This window comes from Diorhabda carinulata, chromosome X (genome assembly GCF_026250575.1).
Source record: "Diorhabda carinulata isolate Delta chromosome X, icDioCari1.1, whole genome shotgun sequence".
Taxonomy (NCBI): domain Eukaryota; kingdom Metazoa; phylum Arthropoda; class Insecta; order Coleoptera; family Chrysomelidae; genus Diorhabda; species Diorhabda carinulata.
The window spans coordinates 19,664,049-19,690,594 of NC_079472.1; the positions used below are offsets into that span (position 1 = coordinate 19,664,049).

At 32.9% G+C, this 26,546-nt stretch overlaps 2 protein-coding genes across 2 annotated transcripts in view; one reads left to right on the plus strand and one right to left on the minus strand.

Annotated features, from left to right (window-relative positions):
• Nucleotides 1-6,510, minus strand: part of LOC130901772 (pancreatic lipase-related protein 3-like) — a 44,450-nt gene extending 37,940 nt beyond the window's left edge. Inside the window, exons 1-3 of the mRNA XM_057813362.1 lie at nucleotides 6,439-6,510; nucleotides 3,975-4,250; nucleotides 1,503-1,724 (exon numbers count right to left, since the gene is read on the minus strand). Of these exons, the coding sequence (XP_057669345.1) occupies nucleotides 1,503-1,724; nucleotides 3,975-4,250; nucleotides 6,439-6,478 (538 nt within the window). The 5' untranslated portion in view covers nucleotides 6,479-6,510. The remainder of the gene's footprint in view (nucleotides 1-1,502; nucleotides 1,725-3,974; nucleotides 4,251-6,438) is intronic.
• On the plus strand, nucleotides 5,733-26,546 carry LOC130902360 (lipase member H-A-like). Its single transcript, XM_057814455.1, has 6 exons — nucleotides 5,733-5,962; nucleotides 19,415-19,553; nucleotides 21,247-21,446; nucleotides 23,498-23,677; nucleotides 25,802-26,050; nucleotides 26,104-26,546. Exons 2-6 carry the CDS (start codon nucleotides 19,420-19,422, stop codon nucleotides 26,544-26,546), a joined length of 1,206 nt encoding a protein of 401 aa, XP_057670438.1. The 5' UTR covers nucleotides 5,733-5,962; nucleotides 19,415-19,419.

Genomic DNA, 26,546 nt, shown 5'->3' on the forward strand with positions numbered 1-26,546 from the left:
AATCGTTCGTTTTTATGGAAATGTGAGGTCATTATATAGAAATATAAAAAATCTCCGACACAATCACACGAACAGTGGATTCCAAATAGCAATAAACAATATTTACATGGTTAGCGGATTCCAAAACAAAGATCAAATAAATATAGGTTTATTCTTCATTTAGATAAATCATATGGAAGAATATTTCTAAGTATTCGGAAATTAATTGCAGTAAAACACAAGAACCATAAGAACTTTTCGGAATCTAACCTGAATCATGTTTATTTTTGTTCGGAAACTGATCGAGTCATAGCGGGTCGTAGTCATATGAACGATGGATATATGCGATCAGTTAAATGGTTTTCTACTATTAATTCTTATGAGCATGGTTATTGATAGGTTACTGAGGTTTGCAGTTTTTTCACTTTTTAGCATTTTAGCATAAAAATAGCTTATAAGTGAAGGAGGTAAATCGTTCATAACAGTTCAATAACAATTATCAGGATCTTTTATACAACTAAATTAATTTCATATAGGAATTAACGCACAAAGAAGTGATAAAAATCAAAATTTCTTGTAAATCATGTTTGAAATTTAAAATTTCCACTGAAAATTGGTAATACCGCGACGTTCGACGTCCTATGACAATCGAAAAAGGTTAGTGATTGCAGATCTGATCAAATTTAACACAGCATTTCAAGAAACTATGCCGTACAATTTAAAAGCAATGAAGCTTTTTAAATGAAGCATTGATATATACATTGATCAACTTCTTACATAAGATAAACTAACGTTTGAATCAGTATATAAGAATACAGTTGGTGATTTTCATATTTTCGTATACGTTAAATATTTAAACAACCTATCACCACTAACTTCAAGTCTAACTATGAACACAAATAATTTCAGAGATAAAGTGTATTGAACATAAAAATAATTGAATCTATTACATATGAAGAAAAAGTAAATTCTTTCATTTATGCCTAACGGTAGAAATATTCGTTGATGTTACTAACATTATATCATCTCACAGTCATCCTATATCTACCTAGAAGAACTAGCTGCTGAATAACATTCCGTTTGGCTAAACCACTACTGCATTAAAGTCAACGAGTCAAAGTCATGTTACCAAACTAAATATGTTGGCTTATACGCAGGAAATCTCTTATATTAACTGAAAACAAAATATTACTGTATATGAGCATCCTTATTTCTGTATGGATATAAACACTTCCAGCATAGAGATCCTGCAGAGATTCCACAACAATTATCAATGCTACAGCTATGCTTCCAATTGTGTTATAATACGAGACATCCCAATTGAAATAGTCAAAGATTTAACTTTGCAATGTCGAAACGATTTAACAAAACAGTTGTTTTAATCAATTTTCAAACGTTAACATATACATGTTTTGCCGACGTGGAAAACAGAATTCGTCATAATTTAAGGGGTGGATATAAAGATATAAACTGAACTACATCCTATAAACAATATCCATGTATATAAATGTTGTGTACTTTACCTGTTATTCTCATAAAAGAAATACCAAGTGAATTTTTGATGTTAGTCCCAGCAAATCCAGCTATATGTGCTCCTAAACTGAATCCCACGATATGAGTTAGTTGCGGATTTATTCCATAAGGAGTAAGGTTGATCGCCAAATTTGACAGACATTGTCCAACATGCCATGTATTCAAATAAGCTGTTATGTAGCAAGGAAGAGCTGATAGAGGCTCCCAATCAACTGAAACAAAAATATTTTTGTCTAGCAACGGGCTGTAAGCAATTAAGAAAGAAGTTGCACGAATTGGATTAGCTTTGATTGATTGATTGATTGATTAGCTCCAAACTCTGATAATAAATCTCAATCGTAGTTTTTACAGAGAAGGTGACAACAGCAAAGATTAAAAATTTTGAGAAATATAAAAATTTCTAGAGCATTGTTTTGAAGAGTGTCTGAGGAATGAAATGGTTATTCTGATAGTCATATAAAACCCAGAAGATCTATAAACAGGGAATTTGGAAATGTATTTTAAGCAAAATGGTGTAAAAAAACCAGTTCACAGAAATCAGAAATTTAAACTGTAAGATAACGAAATTCTTGTATTATATAATGTCAATTAGGACTCAGATTCGGACTCTGCAACGTGTTGATGGAATGATACCTATAATTATCATACCTACCTTTATCAGTCTTGGTCTCCTTTGTGTCTACATTTCCTTTCTCTGTAACAAACCTTCTCTACTGGCATTAAAATTAAAAGTTATCTCCATAAGTAAATTGCTAACTAACTAACTAATTATAAAATATCCTTATGAAGTGATCAATACGTGATCAGCACGTGAAGATCCCGGACGAAATGTGGTGCGGTATCCAAATCAGTGGCAGCATAATATACCACAAATAAAAAGCCGTGTGGGAGGTGCGAGCGCCGCATCGCTGAAGAAGCCGTTAGATCAGATGTAGTACAAAGACGATAACGTATTATCGTACTGCAATAAGATTGCTTATATTTGTCTGTTACGTAATTTTCTTGAATATTATGAGACAGATCTCAGCCTGAGAAGAGAACTAAAAAGCTTCATTTCAAAACTAGCGAAAAACAAGTGATTATGAATGAAATTCGTGAAAATGATGACAAGAGTGCTGATGACGTCATTTGCAAAACGACAAATATTTCGGAAGGGTGGAATATAGACATTGTCATTGATGTGAAACTGAGCCCCTTATTATAAATGATGACAGTGGAAGCTCAGTGTCATTTCATGAGAAATATTCTTCTTCTTATAGTATCGGATGTTGGCGATCATGTTGACTATGATAATTTTGCAGCTCGGAAGAGTGAACTGGATGATGAATAAGAAAATGTATTGAGATAGAAAATGAAGATTTTATTTTAATGTTTTAATAAGCGTATTATAAGACGATATATATTATTGAAAAAAAAATTATAATATTACTCTGATTTTTAAATGAATGTGTTCCATATTTTAGCCATTTACTTTATATCCACTCCAAACTTCCCGTTTACATTGTATATTTTTGTAAATTGTAAATTTGTATTATTAATTTACTGTATGAAACCGCAAATTATTTCTCAATTGCGGAGTGCGGTCCTGGCTTTGGCGTTTTCAACCCTGATCACGTGCACTATGCGTGAATATGTTTTGGTTTACTATTTTTCTTCGAGAAATATACTTACAGTAGTATATTTTCATGTGTCGGTGTAACCACAACCATGTCAAAAGACCAGACAGTTGATTAACAATTTATGCAAAATGATAATAATGCTGATTACATTTTTTTATTGACTTTGTTTTCGGTCATACACCCATTGTCACGGAAAATCAAGATAAACGTTTTAGAAAGAAGACAACGAAGCGGTATAATGTCAATTCAAGTCTTTATCCAAATATAATAATAATCTTGATTAGAGCATTAGTATGATACTGCAATTTTTTTCTAGTTATGTTTGGTTTCCCTGACAGGAAATCATTTTTTTTAACTGATATATGCTATATATAACCTCTTCTAATAAGAGATTGCCATCTTACAGGATCTTTTTTTAGATTTCTTTCGATTCTTGAAGAAATAAAATCAAATATTTCGACAAACAATTCGAAAAACCTTCAAGGTGTTTTCCGTTTTCTAATCAGAGATGGTGAAATTCACCATATTCTTCATGTTCTTCGTTAATAGAGGACACTATACTTCTGTTTTTCCTTCTTCTTTATTGTTGAATACTAAAATTGCTAGACGCTTTCAAAACGACATCTTTTAAAATCACGTGGCATGAAAATATAGTTCCAACGTTGCAGGTAGTGGGCGATGCTTCCTGAATTTGTTCAGCTAAAAATAATGTAAAACAGATGCAGGTGTCGCCCGCCTCTTGTCGCCTGACGTCTGAGAGTATAACGAGGGCCTTAACCACGATCTTCACTTGATATTTGATAAACATAACAATACTTTTCTAGTCTAGTCTATCATTCTTACCTATTATTATATTATATCCAATGGTTTGATAGGCTACAGTCACATTCGTAATAGCCGTGTCCACTTTCATTCCACCATAACCGTGAACAACGATTTTCAGGGGTAAAAAATAATCAAAATTATCTGGAAGAACTGGTTGATAAGGATCCAAATCGTGGTAAGTTAAATTTTCACTTTTCCCCATCGATAAAATGAATTTGATACCGAAGGAACTGCAAGGTTCTTTGAAATGAATTGGACAGTTTCCAAATTGTAGTTTTATACTTTGTGAGCTATCTGCAAAAAAAGACGTGCATCTATATTTACCCATATAAAAAAAATAAATAAAACGACTGTTATATATTTAATTTGAATTTCCAATTGTTTCATAACCGAGAACTCTTCAAGTATTCTTAACGTATTACCTCGTATTAAATGAAGATTTGGTTTTATCGAGATCACGTACTGCAATCGGCAATAGCCGGTGAACCCTGGACAAAAACAAATCCTGACATTTGATCTTGACACAGAAATAAAAAAGGACGTGATATCCTTAATTAATGTAGTTCCAGTTGACTATCAAATAAAATGTACACAGAATAAATATGCTGGTTTCTTCTCTCGATACAAATGTGGGATTTATTTCTACATTGTATCCTGCTTCATAGACTTGCTTATGATTGAACTATTCTACATGCAAATGCAAAATGGTAATAATATAGAAGAGGAGAAAAACCTCGAACTCACATTTAAAAATATACAATCACAGTTTACAGATAATGAATATGGAAATAAACGAACACAAGATGATCACAATAAGAGAGAAGGAGAAGACATTCCATGACCGATGATGAGATATAGATAAAGCAATTCATCAATTATTTGATAACATCCCAAAATATGGTTTTAAGTTGTGGAAGTTTCTGTTAAAAAAGTGCATATTTGTAGATAGTAATTACTTTGAGCATACGTGAAACGAATGACTTCTTGCACCTCAAAATGTATACGAGGGTTGTTTCTTAAGTTTTGAGATATGATAACACTGATGTTAATATGTCAAATCTGACATTGCCATCATGAAATTTGACATTTTTGATAAGTTGTCATTGAGGGCTATTAGATTTGTTTACAGATACTTGAAACATTCATCTTGGTCAAAAGATGGAATTAAAACATTTTCGTGCGATGATTTTCTATGACTTTCGCGTGGAATAAACCAACTGCAGTGTGCTGATCAACTCAACTTTTAGTGATAAAGCACCATCTCGAGTCAACGTGTTTCACTGGCATACCGTGGGATATCGTGAACATACCGTAGGATTGAGTCATACTTGTGCATTAGTTCCAATCGCATACATTTAATATGGGATGAACATTTGGCTGTCAAAAAGATTTGTTCGTGTTAGAGCTGGTGTCGATTAGTGTAAAGAAATGCTAAAAAAATTCAATCACGGTACTTCAAAAAACGTCTAAAGGATCATGACGAAACATGGATTTTTGCATATGAATCCGAAAAAACAACAATTGACTGTATGGGTATTTCAAGATGAGCCAAATCCAACAAAATTTGTTCGCGCACGAAGCACTTCGAAGCAAATGGTCGCCTGTTATTTCGGAATTACTAAAAATGTCACCGTTCTATTAGAGAAACGTAGAACAGTCAATTTTGAATGATACACTAGCATTTTTCACTATAAACCAATCGCAGAAGACGAATCATTCTTCACCAAGACAATGCGAGCTCTCACGCATCAGTTCAGACCATAACGTTTTTGAACAGTCAAAACATCGAATTTATGGGTCATCCGCCGAACAGTCTTTGCTTGCCACCCAATGATTTCTTCTTATTCCCGCAGATCAAAATTGAATTGCGAGGTCAACGTTTTTTTACACCTGGAGAAGCGATTGATGCGTTCAAATCACCTCAATCGCGTTCAAATGTTTTGGAGGTACTTCAATCGGAATAGAAACAATTTCAAATATCTTTTTATATTTGTCTATTGTAAAACGTAAGTAGCAACCCTCGTAGTCTGTATATATCGAATTATGCAGTTTTGACAGTTATAACTGAATAATTACCCAACAAAAGAAATGAAACAACAGAAGACATAAAAAATGTAGTTGATAAATATACAGATATAGATTTGTCAAGTTAAGCATAAAATATCAAAAATTCGTTTATTTTAAAACACAATTAGCAAATAGTAATAGTAAAAGTAATAGTTGAATTTAAATGGAATAAAAAAATTTCCCCAAACTGTACAAAATAATTTCAAAACGTCCCCATATTCATCACCATAACGTAATCCTCACTAAATAGATGTTAAACACAAATACCGACTTTTTTAATCATTTTTAACGAAAATTCATCCGTTGCCGCAATAACCATTTTATTAACGGATAATTTTGATTTTACCGTTCACTGTATATTTTATAGAAATTACTTATATTAAAACTTAAACCAAACTAATTTGTATAAACTTACTCAACAAAACCACTAAAATCCACAATAATTCAGTTTCCATTTCACAAAATATATTGCGTACACTAAGATAAATTGAAGCTTATTAACATCATCACTATTCGCAAGACAGTGAATCTATGGGAAAAGAATTTAATTTAATTCATCAAAAACCTTGTTTTGCTGTTCGAAATATAATTGTCAGTGTCAAGAATTGTTAAGTATTCTAAAAAGGTTCTTCAAGTACTGTCTAAAATTGAAATTATTGCGCAAAGAGCTCCAATTGAAATTATAGTAATGGTTTTTATTATTATTATTATATATACATATATTTATTATGTATTTTTTTTTAATTAAGAATAGATGGAATGGTGCAATGAATTTAGAAACCAATTGCCAATTTCAATTAATGGCATATTTATGAATATTTAATAATGTTAATTCAAGATATAACACTTTATTGAACAAATTAAGTGACACTCAAAAAACATAAGTAATTTTAGAGTACTTAATATTTGATATACACTATAAGTTCATATGTAAGACTATTATTCCAAGTCTCATGTATGGAAAATCTTCATTTCTGAAGATTTCCGTTCAATTTACACCATATAATCAACACTTTGAACTGTCTTTATGAATTCTATTTATCGCAGAAAAATAGTAAATCAAAACAATGATCAGTGCGTGATCAGCACGTGAATATCCCGGACGAAACGAGGTGCGGCGTCGTTATTGGTCCAAATCAGTCGCACCATAATATACCAAAAAATAAAAAGCCGTGTTGGGGAGCAAGTGCCGCATCGCTGAAGAAGCTGTTAAATCAGGTGTAGTGAAAGTGCGATAAATATGAAATTTCCGTAACAGCAAGGAAAATATATGAAATTGAAGGAAAAGACAGTTAATAAGCGAATTGTACAGCGTGTGTATAATCGTTTTAATAGTAAGATTTGACGCTTGCGATATTGGGGTTACAAGGGAATTAGTAGAAAACCAACTTATAAGTACCAGTACTTGCCGATTAGCGAACTCCCTTAGACCTTATAAAAATACCATCCATCCTCATTTTAAAATCAATAGGTGAGATTTATAAAAGTTGTCGAATAGTGCCACACGAGTTAACCGAGATTCAAACTAAACATTTAGTTTACTCATCTTAACAACTCCTAGCCCTCCCGAAAGATGATCGTTATATTAGAAGCATTGTTACTTTTGATGAAAAATGGATTTATCTAAACAACCTGAACATGGAAAATCAGTAGTTAGATATTAGAAAATCACCAGAATCAGTCGCAAAGAAAGGTCGATTCGAGCGTAGTCTTTTACGCGTCTAGAGGAATAATGAAGCTTTCATATACTTCGAAATCATTCCAGATAGTCTAGCTATCAATATCGAGATATATAGTGGACAGTTGTATGAGGTTTTATCAGAAATATGAGCAAATTAATTGACGTTCAAGAATGTAAGCGATTTTTTTGTAATTTTAAAGTTATTTGAGGAAAGCTTCATGTACGGGAAGAAGATTTTGGAAAATATTTAGTATTAAGTCAATCCATTATTAACTTTTCAAATCGTCTTGAACACTTTTTTGAACAATCGGAGATGTCGATGCATAAATCATTTTTAATAGTAGTTCTAAGTAAAAAGTACGTTTATTTATATAATTGTCAATGTCGCGTGATGAACTTAATTTTTTTTAATTATTTTGTTTAAATTTATTTAGTTTTTATAATCGTCAAATTAAGATTGAAATATATTCAGGATTTTTTGAAAAAAATTTGAGGTATCTTATAAACTTATTTTGATAAATTGTCTGACAAATTAAAAACAAATAAAGTGGCATAAGTACAGTCCTGGTATTAATAAGTGTATTCCGTATGAGTAATGCTCCATATCCTTTTTGAATTCATAAAAAAATTACTAGGTACGTGATTTCATTATCGTTAAAATTATTACTCAATGAAATGATCTTAACATTTTTTGTAATCAAAATCATGTAAACATTTTAATATTTATTACGCAACTATTTTAAAATATCAGATTTAACAAAAGCACGAAATAAAGTCACTAAATCATCTTAAGGATTTGTTCAAATACTACGATCTCAAATTATTTATCAAGTACATAAATAAAAATAACCTCAATTGTTTTTTAAATGTCTCGTGTTGGTTAAGTACTTATATTTATTCAAAATCAATAATTTAAACCATCTACCGTTAGATTAACCTGACGAGCTTGGTATATAAACTCAAAAAATATCGAATTTTAGAAATAACATACATAACATACAAATTATTTGTATACCTAACTGTATTTATAATGAAATAGGTAAAAATATGGTAATTATCTAAAAATCATCCCCCACCCCCTATCGACTTGGTTATATGGAAGGTGTTAGAGGGAGGTAATTACAATATATGGAAAGTGGAATTAGTCATCGGTCATTGTTTTTAAGTTAGGTTAGATTAGGTTCTACTCAAGAACATTAATTATACAACATTTTTCCGTGCTCTTGTAACAACTCGTCTCGCCACACTCCTTGATCCATTTTTATCCTATTTTACCATAAAAAAATAGTATTTCAATTCTTCCATACGAATATACCCAAAGGTGAAACTGATGGAAGCATGTTAAACTACTGAGTCAAATAATTGACACCGAATGTTAGATAAATGCACCGACAGGGAGCTTATAGAATTAATAAAAACTCGAAAAAACTCGTATCTTGGACACATATACAAAAATGATAAATGCAGACTTTTGCAGCTTCTAACCGAAGGGAAAATCGAGGGAAAACGAGGTCCTGACAGACGACAGGCTTCATAGCTGAAGAATATTGGCGAGTGGACCGGCTCAGATTCTAAGACGCTGATAAGAAGGGCCAGAGACAGAAATGGCTTTGCTGGGATTATCGCCAACTTTAGTTAAAGGAGGGCACCCAAAGAAGAAGAAAAATGATAGATCTGCAAGTCAGTACTTAGAGGCGAAAACGTCCAAGAGCAGGTGTAGTAAAACATTGACACGTGCAGCTGCCGAACGTATCAGAATAAAAACAAAAAATACCTATTCATTCAAATCGCTTCTCGCTCTAGCACACTCGGAGGCAAACTTACAAGAAGTTACCAACTTAAAAGATCACTTATCAATCGAATCTTTAAAAGCATACTTGAAACTTACTGAGGAGCAATATAAGAAGTTTATTGAACAAAATTAGAAACATTATCCATTTGAAAAGAGGTGGGGTGACAACCTAGAGCCAGGATGATTAAAGATATCGAAGAAGGAACTCGCCTAAGAACTACTATAGAAGAAAGATGAAGAAAATTACTTATCTATCAAAAAGGACAATACATTTTAATATCAATTAAAAGAAGATAAAAAGAATAGTTTTATAATCATAACGAATACCATATCGAGTTCAGAAATATATTTAGAGTTATTCTACCCTCTTCAATCGACGTTTTTGCGAAACATGTTCCACAAAAATACTTCTACTAAGCGAAAGGTATATTTGAATATTTTCTATAATCTAAATAATTTTATATTTTCTATTTTATACACTGTCACAGTACACTCACACACACTCAAAAGTCGAACTGCTTTGTACAAAAACGTCGTCGTTGCAAATACGTACACTATAATAAGCACTTACACAAAAATAGTTTTTCTTTTCGCAACCGGTTGGGAATTTCTGCTTCCTGATAGTAACGATTCTACAAACGGTAGTTTCATATAATTAAAGTTTGATTTGTATTTTCCGTTTGTGAGAGAAGGCTCCATATTTAATCTACTCTAAAATAGCATACAAGGATTGTCTGTAAAGTTTCCGACCTCATTATCAATGTATATATATTCACCCATGTATTGAGAGATTCTTCTTGGAATTTCATCCATTTTTTATGCTTAGCTTCTGTTTGACTGTCGTAAACGTCAATTTTGAGGATTTTTCTGAAAATGAATAAAATGAATAGCGAAAGATCATTAAATATTTGTTTTTGAAAGATGAGTCGCCTACGCAAATGAAAAAGGAATATTCGGGAACCATCATTTACAATCGTGAAATTTTGGATTGCTGAATTCAAACGTGGTTGTATCGGTAGAAAGGTGTTCAGGAAGGCAAAAAACTTTTACAGCCAGGGATATCATTAATTAAACATTTCCCATGCCTAATTGAGGCGGTTCAAGCAAAATGAGTCGGATTTATGACATCATGGAAAATCAGAAAAGGTATAACATACCACCCTTCATCATTAAAGGAACTATGTACAGGAAAATATCACCAATAGAAAGAAAGATCTCAAGGCTAACCATCGTAAGCAAAACGATTAGGACAATCATTAGCTCAGATGTTTTGTTCGGCATTTAGTGATACAAACATAGCCAATAGTCTATCAATCGAAATCCTGTCTTATTCGACTTATTTGACTTTTTGACATCACTCGCCACAGTAAATTCAAGTACTCTCGTTAATGTTTCGAAATATCTCATTGTCTAGATCTTGAATAGTTCTTAACTGATTGACGTTAACTTCTCTTTCAAATAATACTAAAAACTAAGCATAACGTTGTCAAATTACATAATGGTGACATTGACTTCGTGGTAAGTGAGTCAACTATTTACCAGTTCAATATCTTCAGTTCTTGGTCATAAAAAGTCCGCTATCATCCGCGATACGAACACCATTCAAGGTAGCTTTTGGTCGACCTTCTTTTCAAAGAAGTATGACCTTGTGAAGCTGCTAAATCATTGACTCCAGCATACAGTGAACGCTTAAGCTTCTTAAGAATCACTCGTGGATTCTCATTTGCTCAAAGGCGGCAATTCTGCTTATTAATGAATCCACTGAGAAGAAAATGTGCCTCATCGTGGTATATGATTTTTGTCGTAAAGTCACTATTCGCTACTGATGTCCAACCAACCACTCGTGTTATTCTTAAAATAGTCAGTAAGTTTCAGTTCTTGGGGGTCAATTGAACCTTGTAAGTGTGTAAATTGAAGACTATAACACTGTTCAGTTGTGTACTTCTCAACTTAAATTTGTTACGAACAAGCTCGTGAAATAGGTCCTTAGGCTGACCCTGTTCAGCTTCAATGGAATTTCAAAATTCGGCGAATTGACACGTCGTCTTTCACATTTTTTATAAATGGTGGAAGCGTCTTTGATGTTTCCTTTTAGAATTTTTTATTATAACAGGCGGTTTATTTATAGTATTTCTTATAATTTTATTTCTTTTTGTTCTAGAACTTTGTAGTATTTTATTAAGGAATATAAATGATTTGTGTAAACGCAGTTAGTAAGTTTTAAATAAATAGTCGTATTGAATAGATCAATAAGTGAGTTATTATAAATAGGTATAGTGCGTAAATAAATTAAGAACGTAAGAGTCAGTGTTAATTCACCCCACAAATAAAGAGTATAAATAAATACGCGAAACGCTACAGCTACGCTACAAAAAACTTCTCTCTACCGTATTCGCGATAATTATTTTAATCTACCCCTTCAGTCTACTACTTGATTAATTCCTACCTATTTGACTATACGACTTGTAGATAAACGTATATTTGAAATTTGGCTAAACTATTTTTTTTGTCGTGTGAACAATAAATTTGTGTAGAAAACGGTTTTTTGGCAAAAAATATGGTTATTAAAATCTGCTAAACTATAAATAATCACATGAAAAATTGCGTTTATGAATTTATTTATAGGAACAGAAGTCAAATTTTGAATATTTATAAGGGAGATCGAACGCTTAATGTACCTGTAGGCCAATACCACATCAAGAATACAAATTTTATTCCATATTTATACAAATCTAACAGATTATTCCAATTTTAATTTCTCAGTATTAAAAAAACATATATTATAAATTAATTAAATCGTTATTTATTGAACAAAATTATGAAAACCGTTATTTATACACTAACAAAACAAATTTATTCCCCTAATGAGCTGGTAAAAAATGTGTGACCGACTTTATTTTAACGTTTATGAAAGATTCATTAGTGCTTTGAAAGATGCACCTCTAAAGAAGCGGTTTTCAAAAGCACGTAGCAGGTTTATGAAACTGAAATTATTTTACAAAAGGCGATGTTGCCAATAACGTAGCTTTAAATGTTGATCTCATCTATTATCTACTGTTAAGGCCGCTTGACATAATGCAATACAACTTTCAATGCAATGCAAGACGCAATATTTCATGATCAAAAGCGTGCACAGATAAAGTTCAGCTAATCGTTTCAAGCAATATCTCGCATTTGCAAAATAATCGATTCGGTACATCTTTTATTGCGTGTCTAATAGCTCTTAGTGTAACAACCAACCTGTCCATCGGGCTCCAAAAGCGAGACAGCGGCAGATATCATTATTGTCAGTTATTCACTGACCACTTTTTTCTTGTTCATTTCACTAAGCTTTCCATTTTTGAACTGCCCAAAAATGTTAAATAAAGTTTGAGGTTAGGGATTTGCTTAATTTTCTTATTGAATTTTTGTTAGGGCCAGATATAATCCAGTGGTAAGAGACTGACATAATGTCAAACGATGTGAAATATTAATCTATGAAATATTTTGACTTTTGGAAAAATTGCATGCAATTTCTTGCAAGTTGGTTTGCACTACTAAGTCAAGCGGCCTTTAGAGTTTTCGCGCTGTCATTGGTCTTTGATAACCAAGAGCTATAGAGAACAATAGAAAAAGGTATGGGCTGTTAAAAGTACTTACTTGCCAAGAAAAGCTAGAAATTTTGTTTTCTTCGAATTTCCAGTCTTCCCAACAAATTTCCCCGAAAATACGATTTTAGGTTTTTTTTATATAGTGAGGAAGTTAAATTTGTGTATTCTTAACAATTTAGTTTGTTGTTAACTTGCAATGTGAATTTATTTTGAATTCTAGTATGACAGTGGAAAATTTGGAAGGCGTAAACACCAAAAATCGGTCCCTTAATAGTTCATGAAAAAATAGAAAAATTTAATTGTTTTGAATCATTTACAGACAAACATTTATGTAAAAGTGTTGATGACTTAGTGGAATTAATTAGTAGTACGCTTGGTTTTGGGAAATCTACGATTGAAACAGTTATAAGAGAATAGAAATGTGGCGAATTTCAAACAGCACGTAAAGCTCTAGGGAAATCAAAATTTCTAATAGAAAATCATTTAGAAGAAAGACTTTGAAGGAAAGTACATGCGTACTTCTTTAGAAAAGAATTTCCGACAGTCCCCGTTCTAGATGATAAGGATGCTCCTGAGCTGAGGCGAGGCTCACTATAGAAACTTTTAAAAGAAATAGTTTTCGTTGAAAAAAGCATTCCAGAAAGTTTATTTTGATAAAAAGAAACGATATTGTAGTATAGAGAAGAAATTACTTACAGACTGTAAAAGAAATGAGAAACTAAAGAGGATATATATTTCATTCAGATGAAACATAGACAATACACCAAAAAAATTTTTACAAGATGAAATTGTTGCAACTCAAAGACCTGCTTTTTCAAATAATTTACCCACAGGCTTAAAACCACCAACAGGAAAGGGGCGCAGACTGATATAGTAAACATAGCTAGTTTAAAAGGTTTTCTCAAGGTGGTTAATGACCATTGCATGTACCCGTAACTACCAAGAGGACATCAATATTGATGTCTTTGAAGAATGATTCGAACAAATGATAGATCTTCTTCCTTAGAACTGTTTATTAGTAATGGATAATACAAAGACTAGTGGGTGAAAACAGATTTACAGAATTTGCTAAAGTCAAAAAATATTAAGTTCCGGTTCTGTGAGAAAAGAACCGTATTATTCATGTTCTCTTCATGAAGAGAAATTTAGAAAATATGAAATTGCAGAAGATCGTAAGAAGACGGTGGTTAGATCTCCAACATAGGCAGGTAATCATATGATTAAGGAAGAGAGAATATGGAAGTAGGACAATGTTACTGATGGTCGACCCATTCATTGTATATATTGGTTCAAAAATTCCGATTCTGATTTAAAAGAAGTAGCTTTCTTTATACTGGTGTTTTTTTATATTATAATTATTCTCTTTGAAGGTTGTTTAAAAATCGAAGTTTGAACCCTTATACCTATATAACCAGCATGACAAAATGTTCTTAACACACCTTGTGGAAAAACTTAAATTTTTTTACCTTTAGCTGTTTAAAAATGATATTATTATACAAATTTTATTTCATATGAATATATTCCGGTTATAACTTGAAACTGTCTACTGAAATAAGTGATACGCCTATGTACTACGAATATTTCATCATTTTATTACTCTCTCATTCTAAAAATAGATACTAAATCTCATTCTTTTCGATAGTATTCAAAATTTCACTATTAAAAACTTTTTGGTACGAGGTAAGCATCAAAATTGATTGTGGGAATCAAATTTACATCTACAAGAAATAGGATGCGTTTTTCTTTTTTTTTTCTTCTATTCATTTATTTATTACAGGCCACGATTTTTTTCGTATTAAAAAGCTCGTGCCCTACTTTTTTCATTGAAATTTTGATAAAATAATTTTTTTGTGTGTAACTGAGTAAAATCAATAGATAAGCTTGATTAGTTTCATAAATGTTCGAAGTCTTCACGGTACTTTGTCGAGTTACACACTTCCGAGATTACCTCACAATTTAACCTATTTCGAAGCAACTATTCTGCTTAGTTGATTTTTTTGTCCTGTTTAGGTGGACTTGTTTCTCGTCATATGTCCTCCATAGAGCGAGTTCTTGAAGAATTTAACAGTACAGTGCCACTTTATCACACTTATGAAGAATAATAATAAGTACGCTATTTGAATTCTAATCATCGAAATGCTTTGGTCTTCCGTCTGATTTTTTTTCATTGAACGTTATTCGTGTTCGTTTCCTTTAACAGATTTTTATGTTCAAATTATGTAAATAGATTAAAGTGAGTGATGATGTGGGGGTGGATTATTATTTTGATAATTCTACTTAAAAGTAAGTACTCATTTTATTTAAGTTGACGTAGCGCGAAATTAATTGGAGGTGAATTATTTAGTTTTGTATTCAAATTATAATTCCTTCTTTAGTATACAATTACCACATTGAAATCACTCAATAAGTCGTGTGACTAACTAAGAAAAACACATTTTTCTGCCAAAAATCTATTTTATTCATCAATATAATCTCCTTCAAGAGCAATACTTCTCTAACTTCTCTATGTCCGATTTGTCTTTTGTCTTAAAATTAACTTCAGTCTCAGCATTTGCTCCTTCATTTGAGCTGTATTTCTCACAGGCTAGAACTTTTTTGAAATTAACGGATACCCAATAGTCACTGGGGGTCAGATCTGGACTATACGGTGGATGATAAAGCAATTCGAAGTGTAATTCGCTAAATTCAACAATCATTGCCATCGACTTGTGAATCGGTGCATTGTCTTGGTGAAACAGTGGTTTCTCTTCGACATATGAGGTCTTTTTTTCTTGATTCTTGCATTCTAACAATCCAGCAACTCTATTGTAGCATTCGCTATTGGAGATATTCCATAACCTACCCAGCTGAATTGTTGTGCCTTTGGATGCTTCGAACGTTATTTATCAGCTGTATTCCACTCAGATGATGATCGTTATGATTCCAGAATGAAGTGATAAATCCTTGTTTCATCAGGAATGACACGTGACAGTTAGACATGTGCTTTTCTTTCTTTACTAGTACTTATATTGTTATAAATGATATCAGTTGCATTGATCACTGTACGCTTTCTGGTTACAAGGCTGTAATTTGGTCTAGGAATGCTAATCTTGTAGATTAAAGATAAAGAAATAGTTATGTGGAAGAATTTTTGATCTTATATTGTGAACCACGTTATAACTTGTCAAAGGCCTGTACTATATCCAGAAAGGCAGCAAAGTAGTATTCTTTATTTTTAAATGATTTATTGTAATCTGAAGCCAAGTAATCTGGTGACCAGTTATTAATTGCTTAGTTCTTAGATTTGTTTCAGGTTACTCCAGTAATCACTTTTCAAATAGTTTGGTTGATAAAACACTGATCGGCCTTCATTTTCTCATCTGGTTTTCCCATCTTTTGTATCAGTATGACTTGAGCACAGTACATTTGCTGTGCTTATGGGGGCTAGTTAGTTCATGTCTATTTAATTTTTTTTGTGCTTCGCGCTGTTCTAAGACTTCCAACAACAAACATGAAAATTAACATGCGAAAAATAGCATCTCAAACATATCCTCTTTGTCTTTGTCTTTGTTATAAAATAGTTTTTGTTTTCCCCCCATCTTGTTTTCATTGTTTTAACATCACTTATAGTGCCTACCCTCAAGAAATAACTACGTAAGCGTCTATTAAGTTATCTTATAAGTACTGCCCGCCGTTATCACGTTTTTGCACGTTGTGGCATGGCAAAAAAATTTGCCGACCGCTGCCTAAGGGCCGAAAAGTGATAGTAAACTTTTCGTAGCCACTAACTAAGCAATAAACTTCTTTATCAATTGATTGAAGAAAGAAGATTAAACTATAAACATATTATTATTACACAGTATAGATGAAAAAAGTACTAATACATTATTTCTACTGATCTATCCAACTTGTAGTTCCAATAATTACTTTATTAATTCTTTTTTTTGTCCTATTCTTCTTCGGCTTGCTTCTTCATCTTGAATCACAATTCTATTTTTTTCGTGACGATTCATCCCAATTTTAGGTCTGTTGTCTATGAAAATCAGTTCAGAATAACATGTATATGTTGACGATTCGATCTATTTTGGTCTTCATCAATATATTTTGTCAAAACGTCAATTTTACATGTTATTTTAAACTGCTTTCAATAGAAAGGAGATCTAAAGTCGAGACTTATAATCACGAACATAAAAAGGCCTAAGAAGTAAAATGAAAATTTATTCTATTTTCATAGTATTGCTAGAACTTTAAAAAAATGTTTTAAAAGGAATCAGCAATAGAGAGATTATTTGCATTTTTTGAAAATGTCTTTCTCAATCAGTCATTTATGCTACAATTGGCATTAAAGTTTTGCTGGTCAATATCAATACGACGAAATTTAAAAAAAGTAAACACGACCTAGAATAAGACACTATGACTGTTTCAGTTGGTTGGGCAATTCTCGCTGCGTCCATAAGATTTTTTTGTTTTACACAACTCGTTTTTCACTAACCTTTATGTTTTCTAGAGTTAATGAAGTGAACAGTGTTTGACACAACTTTTTATGACACAATTATATTGTATAAAATTTTGATAATCGATTTTGAATTGGAAATAACATTTAGAATGTTATGAGAAACTAATTGAAATTCAATATCCTCCATCCTTCCGTTTAGTAGACATACATAGATTTTTGTAAGTTTTTTTCAATTTTGGGTAATTCTAGCCACATGTCCTTCCATTTGTATCCAAATAAGCTCGATAGGATTCAGTTCAAAGTTATATAATGACAATCGAATAACAGTAATGCCATGGACCTTCAGGGGCGTATCTAGAGGTCAGACAAGGAGGGATTGGTAATGATTTAGCACCTAAACCATTGCAATTGAAAAAAAATACTTCCAATATTATAAAAAACTGATAAATAAAAATATTTCACATAACTGCAACATAAAATGTGCATATTTGTAAAGTTTCCTATAGGCAAGGGTAGTGAAATATTTTCTTTATCATTTGTTCCAATTAATTATTAAAGACGTATTTAACGTCCCAATAATCATTGTAATGTATCTTTGTACTAGCCAATGATGACCGCTTACTGAAAAATCCTATCGTATGAAAAGCTATAATCATCTTTGGTCGTTCGAGTAACATCAATACAAATAAAGTACGTAACTTGATACCTCAATGGAACTTGATGTGGGTCTCCATCAAGATCGTGTACCATAAATCTTAATGAATACGAGTATAATAAACCTTGGTTTTAAGTAGCTGAATTTATGATTCTTCACAGTCACATTAATATAAGGCAGAAATTTGGTAATCTGAGAGGACACATTAATGGGGGGTAAAAATAAGGAACGCTTTTTGTATCCTTCAACTAAATGACTAACAGATCCTAATGGTTCGTACCGGGAGTGAGTTAAGTTACACACAAGAGATTGTATCTCTGTCGGGGTTACTGTTTGTGCAATGTTTCTAAATTGAAATAATTTTAAATTGGGAATTATTATGTCAAAAAGTAACTACAGCTTCAGGAGTATTTGTTGTACATCCATCATTAGAATCCAAATCTAGTTGTTGTAAACATAGTATAATCATTTGAACCAATTTAATTCCATTTACTGTTCGGTCCCGTATTAAATTTAAAATTTTCTCTTCGTGTTGGGATGAGGATTCATCATATTTGACTGTCAAATATCAAGGTTGCTAACGAAGGATTAAATTCTCCCCAAAATATGATGTTAGCCATTGAATGCAATCTTGCTTCTCCAATAAAAGATAGAAGAGAGTCCACAATCTCTTCGCCGCAGCAGATTGTTTGGCGTAGGTTTTTTGATATTTTATAGAAGATTATTAGATTATTAGAAACTTACCTGTAGCACCAACTGTTCCTCAACTCTACAATTCCTTAAAGGAATCGAAGTTCTTAGATATGAGTTTCAATTTCGCCTTTTCAATCTTTAGTTACAAATGTTGGTTCACAATTTGAGATTTAGAAAAAAATTCAGAGCACATTGTACCTAGTGATAATTTATCTCCATTTTAGTTTAGATTATAATTAATACAAATGGGAAGGACGTTGTTAATATTTATTTCTGCTTGCTTGGTTGAGGATCTAGAAATTACCATCAAGAGCGCCTGGCGGATATACTTAATATTCGTTTTCAGTGCCGCTAGGACGGGTTCAAAGAGCGAGCTTCCCCTTCGCATCCACCCTGAATCTCTTCTCTATAAACCAGTTTTCTATGCAGTTTGGTTGTCCTGTTAATGATAGATGAATTGTTTAGAATCCTTTTTCATTTGTCTAAAATATAAACACAAACAACATATTTAAGTAATACAGAATGTATGTCTTTTCCTATTTCAGATGCAATGAGTCAGATAGTACCAGACAAAATTGATTATCAAAATTTTCCACTGCCATTCAGATTAATTACCAATGCTGTAGGTGGTACACAATTTCGACAAGCAATCAGTTTTGGAAGTTGTCGAATAGTATATAATCCGTAAGTACATCAACAGTATATGAGAAGAAGTATTATCCACAAACTTACCAATATTTTTTGCTTTGTATTTTGTTACTATTGCCAGAAATTGTTTTCATATTTTCGTGAAAAAAACCGACTTTTTATATTTTGATTCAAATACTAATGTTCATACTATATAAAAAAATATAAAAGAATAAAATTGGAACAGTTCAAAATTACAAGAAAAAGTAAATTCGTACTATCTTTTCGAAGTTATGGACATAATGGGTGATGTAATCAACATCTGAGCACACCCTTCAGCTTGACGGTTTGTCATTGTCATGCATTTTTTAAATGAAAAACATATTGTGGCTCTCATCCATCTGATTATTTCGCGTCTTGTTTAAGATAGTTTTGGAAACAAAAAATATGTTTTCATTTGTAAACAAACGGGTGTTTAACCGTATCAAACCTAACCTACTGAGATGAATTAGTCTTGTGTTTTAACAGCAGATTCTGTAGTTGTTTACAAGTATAACTTTGTCGTCACGTGATGATTTAAAAAATATAACGATAATATTTTATATAAGTTGAACAGTATTGCGTTCACAGTCCTTAACTTTGCTTTTTCATTTAAGTACCCAAGATAATAATAATAATAATAATAATAATAATAATCCTTTATTACAAAACAAACATTTACAAAAACGAAAACATCCATAATTTCTTAGCATATAGTACCCGGAGGACAGATAGTGCCATACGGGACTTAAACGTGAAATTAAATTAGAGCATTTTAAACAATATTGTACAGTGTCCTCTAATGACAAGCTTTTAAAAAAGTTTTGCTGAATCAGCTTTCGAAGTTCCACTTTAAACTTCCACTTTGTAGTACCTTAGTCCTTGAAATGCAATTGACCTTTGGCGCATTCTAGTTCTTGCTGTTGTGGTTCGTAGATGGTCTGCTGATATGACACTGTTATGGTAAATATCCCTAACCACATTAAAGGAGATTGTGGAGTGTACCTCTCTCCTTTGACATCTGTGTATGAAGTTGGCTGCTTGCTGTATTTCAGATTACACATTTAAAATTCCGTTTGGGAGGTATAAGCCCGATCTGAGATGAAGATGAAGCAAACCAAAGACTTTGTTTTGCAGAACATTGAATGGATGAAGATGTGTGGCAGCGCACTAGTGTCAGGTATGAGAGGTGGGAATGGATAAATGAGTAGTATAATGTTAGTAAGTGTTTGGAAGACAAAATGGTGGAGGCTCCCCCAAACATTCCAACTGCCGGTACTATCTTCCTGCAGATACTGTTTATATGTGTTTACCATGAGAGTTTGTAGTCTATTAGAAGGCCTAGATACTCAACCTGCTTAGTTCTTGCTAGTGGGATTGATCTAAAACTAAGCTCAAAACCCCGTTTCAACGTTAAAGTTTTCTCTTATGGGAGCTCTAGCTCTCGAGGAAAATAATCAATTAATCATACTTTGGTACTATATTGGTAGCTTCATTTAATCAAACCAGAGGAAAACGACTATATCCGTGACTATTTATTCTAAAGGTACCTAATGATAGGTTACAGAGTGGTCTATCTTTACAAAGCAGGAATTTCAATGAAATTTTATTACTCCACCAATTGAAGCAATAGATTTACATATAAAACATAATAATGAGAAATTATTTTATGTCGATAAGAAATTGAAAAATGTAGGGTTTATTATTGTAGGGTATGTCCAGATCCAGACGTCACATTTTTCTTGTTCACGAAAGAAAATCCAGAATATCCTGTACCGATATTGGTCGGATCGAGTAGATTGGTTTCGAATTTAAACAGTACTTTATTCGATGCGACTAAGCCAACAAAAATAATTATACACGGATATAATTCCAACATGAACATAAGTGCTTTAGTAGAAATAAGAAACGGTAAGTATCATACACGTTTTTATAAGAATGTTTTCTTATTAATGGACGGGATGAATTTAAACAAACGGTATTGCTGCCGAGTCCTAATTTATTCACACACTTCTCTACTCAACTAACTTGTGATATATTCTTCCTTATAGTTGGAATTACAGCTGTTTTTATGTCGAGTAATGCTTACTTTTTTATAGAACTACAACCTTTTATAAGTTTTGCAAAAACTCATCAAGCCATGATCATAAAAACGTGGAAACAAAAACTTTGGTAAACACCTCATTTCTAAAACAGATTTTTTTAAATTCTACTAACTGAGCACTTTTATAAAGCGAAGGTGAACTAAGAAGAGTACTGGTATATTTAATGGATACTATTCGATAAATTATCACCAAAAGAACATAAAAGCTTCCAAGGGCTGTCGTATCTGTAGACAAAAACAAAATAACCGAATACCTCCTCTGTGAGTGCAAGGCAGTTCATTGACCTCTTTATAAAATGTTAGCTAACTCTATTAACGGCTTCCACTCCATAGCTCACCTAATCTAAGCCTATACTCGTCCAATGAAACCATGCTAAAAGATCTTTGGTAGTGTACAGTCCATGCTAAGCAACTGCACTTCGATAAAACTATGATCTCATCTAATATAATCGAGCCCTGATGGTGTGTAGAAATTTCGCAAAGAGGAACTGGGGTTGTAACCCAAAGATTCCACTGCAATTGTGATACCAATCATCACATATGGGGCACTAGTTTAGGTTACTAGAACTAGTCTGAATACCAAGAAGAACTTTTTCTCGAAGGTACAAAGACTAGCTTTATATGTGCAACCGGGGCCATGAAATCATACCCAACAGGTGCGCTAGAAGTGATTCTTAATTAGTCACCTCTCCACATAGTACTGGAAAGAGTGCCAGAAAAAACTTTAGATAGAATTATTCAGAAACGAAATCACCAAAGAAAAAATAATGATCAAACTAAGGACATGGCTCAGGATGATGAAGTGAAAATAAAGAAATTCATGTTCAATCTAGAGAGGAACTATCGCAAAGAATTGATCATCATCCAACCAAGCAGCCATTAGAGCTCTAAGTTCCAATATCATAAACTCCAAACTCGTTTGGGAATGCCTAGAAAAGAGCTAGGCTAGGTAGGAGCAAACAAATTATTTGTATAACCTATAGGGGCTGAAACAGACAAAGGCTCTTCTGGGAAACTGTAAACAGGGTAGATCTGCTGAATGTATCAACCTAAGAAATAATAATATCCGAACACTAAAAGGAGTCCTATTGGGGCAATGTCGCCTCAATGGATACCTAAAGGAGCTAGATAATGCGCCGTGAAGATTTTGTTGCACAGAGGACGAAACACCTGGAAGCGTATGAAATAGAAGACGACAATCTATGGAAGTTAGAACCATTCTACATTTTGAATTTTCCAAAAGGAATGGGACTATCAGGTCAGCTCTAAATAATGTGTTCCCCAGAATCGCAGGAAGAAGGGAGGAATCCCGCAGTGTATGTGGTAACGCAATATCTATACATACATACAATGTAATTTAATGCGTCTTCATTAAAACCATGCTTTAGTAGTTTAAAGCCCATGTTAAACTAACTGTATCAATTAACACTTCATGCTGAGCAATTTCCCTTTGATATAACACAAAGGCCAATAAATAAAATAAGACCACCATGAACATATAAAAAGCCAAATTCCAGTGAATGAACCATATATTACCATAAGAAATGAATCAAAAACTATTGGATAGATGGTTGAAAGGAATCAATGTATAAGATAGGAAACATTGGTAAGATGGAGGAAAGACAAGAAACGAAGGATAAAAACAAAATACCTAGTAAATTTCTTCAGTTTTTTCTTTCTTAGACCCTTTTATATGTTCTTGTTAGCAAATTGATTTTATTTTTATTGTCTTGTGATTCATTTCTAAAACAGGTAGAAAACTATCGTTTCAACCTAGTTTGACCTTTGTCAAAATATATTTTGATAAAGAATACAGAACAATATTGTATGAAGACCCACTAATCATTTTCTGTTTCAGAATATTTGAGAACAAAAGACTTCAATATTTTTACTGTTGATTGGAGTCCTTTGAATCAGTCTCCTTGTTATTTGGGAGCTGTTATTAACATCCGCCATGTAGGTACTTGTACTGCTCAATTAGTTGAAAGACTTCTAGAATTAGGAAATACTGATATACACGTTTTAGGATTTAGTTTAGGTAAGAGCTGCGTTCTTTCAAAGCTACATTAGAGATAATTTAAGTATTCTATCTAGAACTCTGAACATGATTATTATAATGTCTGATTTTGGAGTAACTTCAAAACTCTAACAAACTAAAAATGAAATTAATCAGCTACTTTATTTGTAGATATAAATATTTGCTATAATTATAGAGACAATAACAAGTTGTAAACAGCTATTAGTTGTCAATGTATAATAAAAAAGTAGACCACATAAAAGTAATTTTTTTTAGAAATTTCTACTTATTTTGTGAAATATCATCGGAAATACGTATCCTACGTAAACTATTATATGAAATGAAGTTGTAGTGAATTCAATTAGCTTTCATTTGAGGGTAGATCGGTACCTGAAGGCCTAGTGATTATCGAAAAAAAGTTTCGGGTTTCGGGAGAGAATGCGAACGAATTGCTTCGCATGCTTCTTTTCAATTATTACAATTCATCAATTGTTGCTACACCTGCGATGAAAAAAATAAATTAGATATGTATCGAGGCAAAGTATCGGTTCTTTGAGCAATTTCTGTTTTTACCTTAGGCAGGAGCTAACCTAACCCAAAAATCCTCCTCCATCCACCGATAGGGCATGCAGGCAAAGTTTGTGCAAAATAGATGACGTCAACAAATGGGTTCTATCAAGAAAAAAAGAATGGAACGAGCACATAAGATAACAGACTGGTTCAAGATAGCGCGCGATAAATCCCCATTGGACCGAAGGAGTACCAGCCGACCCAGAAAAAGTTTGAGCGACAACCTTGAAGCAGGATAGGAGGCAAGGATGTCGAAGATAAAACAGGCGATTCCGCCTAATACACGAAATAAGAAGAAGTATCGGGAGTTAAGTCATCAAACATTGTTTGTTTAATATACTTACACACCAAAAGCTTATTTAAAAATCATGCCATTGACTATAAGGACATGGTAGAACAAAAATCACATACACTCTGTAGTCTACAACTTCATTAAACTAATTTAAGACGGTGGTCACATGAGTATGCGTTGCATTGGCGAGCATCTGATCACGTATAGGAAATTGAAACACGATAGCGACGATTTTCGTTTAGCAACAACGTAAATCCACCGTAGACTTATGCCACAATGCGTTTTATGTTTAAAACGTGCCGAATGACCTTAATACAAAAAGGAGTTCGGGATCGCCAACTCTAACCACTGACAGAGAGGCTTAAGGGACGTTTACAGCAGAAAAATTGAGTCACTATAGATGAGGTCTCCCTTAAACATTGGTCATGACTTTACCTCTCAAATTCTCCAAATGTGTATGTGATAGGTACCAAGATAACTTATATCACTTGGCGACGCATTCTCACATTGTCAACCGTTGATGAAACCTGGATTTATCACAATTGAAAGACCACAGTATGGCGTGAAAAAGTTGGGATCCTCTAAAACGAAATAGTTGAAGACCTCGCCATCGGCTGGAAAGGTAAGGTTGATTTGGGGCGAAAGAGGCCTTGAACTGACTACTTGAACAAGGGCATTGCCGTTTCAAACAGCGTTTCAAACCTAAACACCTTGGCATACTCTAAAATAAGGATTTACTATTTCCCGACAACATCTGGTAGCACGAGGCACATTACACCATAGAAACAATCAACAACAAACAAGGGCAATGAAACCCATTCTTATGGTACAAATTTCCTTTCCTTAGATTGTCTGTTTGGAATGTCAAAGGAAGCTCTGATGCGGCTTGATGTCCAACGAAAAACCTTCGACCAGGAAGATATATGGCTAGCTGTATTGCTATTGCTATACATGGTCAACGTCCATATAACACCACTTTTTTTGCTCTTGATGATATGGCACACTTTTCCTTATATCAACAAAATTTATCTACTAAGCGAAAAAAAAAACAGAATATCTACATTTTCCCAATTTACTTTTGACAATGACCTAGTGTTCAATATTCATATCTGCATAATATAACTGAAAGAATCTCTTTTCATGTTAACATATCTGCCATAAATGATTTGAAACGTTTTCAAATGACAAGATATTTATCCAAAAATGACTGAAATACAAAGGCAGATCAATAGTGAGATATTGTTTATAAACTGTTTTATAACCTTCTTGTACTTAATTTCTAGGAGCCCATGTTACAAATTATATGGCGATAGCGCTTCGCCCGTATCGGGTACCAAGAATAACGGGTCTTGATCCAGCTCTTCCTGGTTTCACGACGTGGGATTTAGATAGTAAACTTGATAAAACAGACGCAGAATTCGTCGACGTTTATCACACTAATGCTTTTTTTCAAGGGAAAGTTGAAGAAAGTGGCCATGTTGATTTTTATGTTAATGGTGGTGTTTTCCAGCCAGGATGTTGGGCACAAATTAGTAAGTCATTATTGAAATCGGTAATAATAAAATAAATAGTTTCATTTTTACAGGATATTTTGCGTGCAATCACCATCGAGCTCCTTTGTACTATGCAGAATCGATAAACACAGTAAAAGGTTTCTACGGATGGCCCTGTCCCTCATATTTCGATTACCTTTTGGGTAGATGTCTTCCTAAAGATCCGCAAATTCTTATTGGGGAATATATCGCCAAAGGGGTACAAGGAGTTTATCTGGTGATTACAGAATCTGTTTCCCCTTTTGCTGTTGGTAAATATGAAGGTCCAAGCGTGGAAATTTTGAAACAATTCGAAGCACATAGGATGGCCATTTTGGACAAATATAAAAATATTGTGATTGGGTATGTCGATGAAGATGATTTATTGGATCAATTGTATAATCAAAGGAACATCAAATCGAAGATCAGTAATAAGTTATTCGAAGTTGTATTGGATCGTGAAGAAAATGCCGATCTTATAAGTGTTTTAAACTGA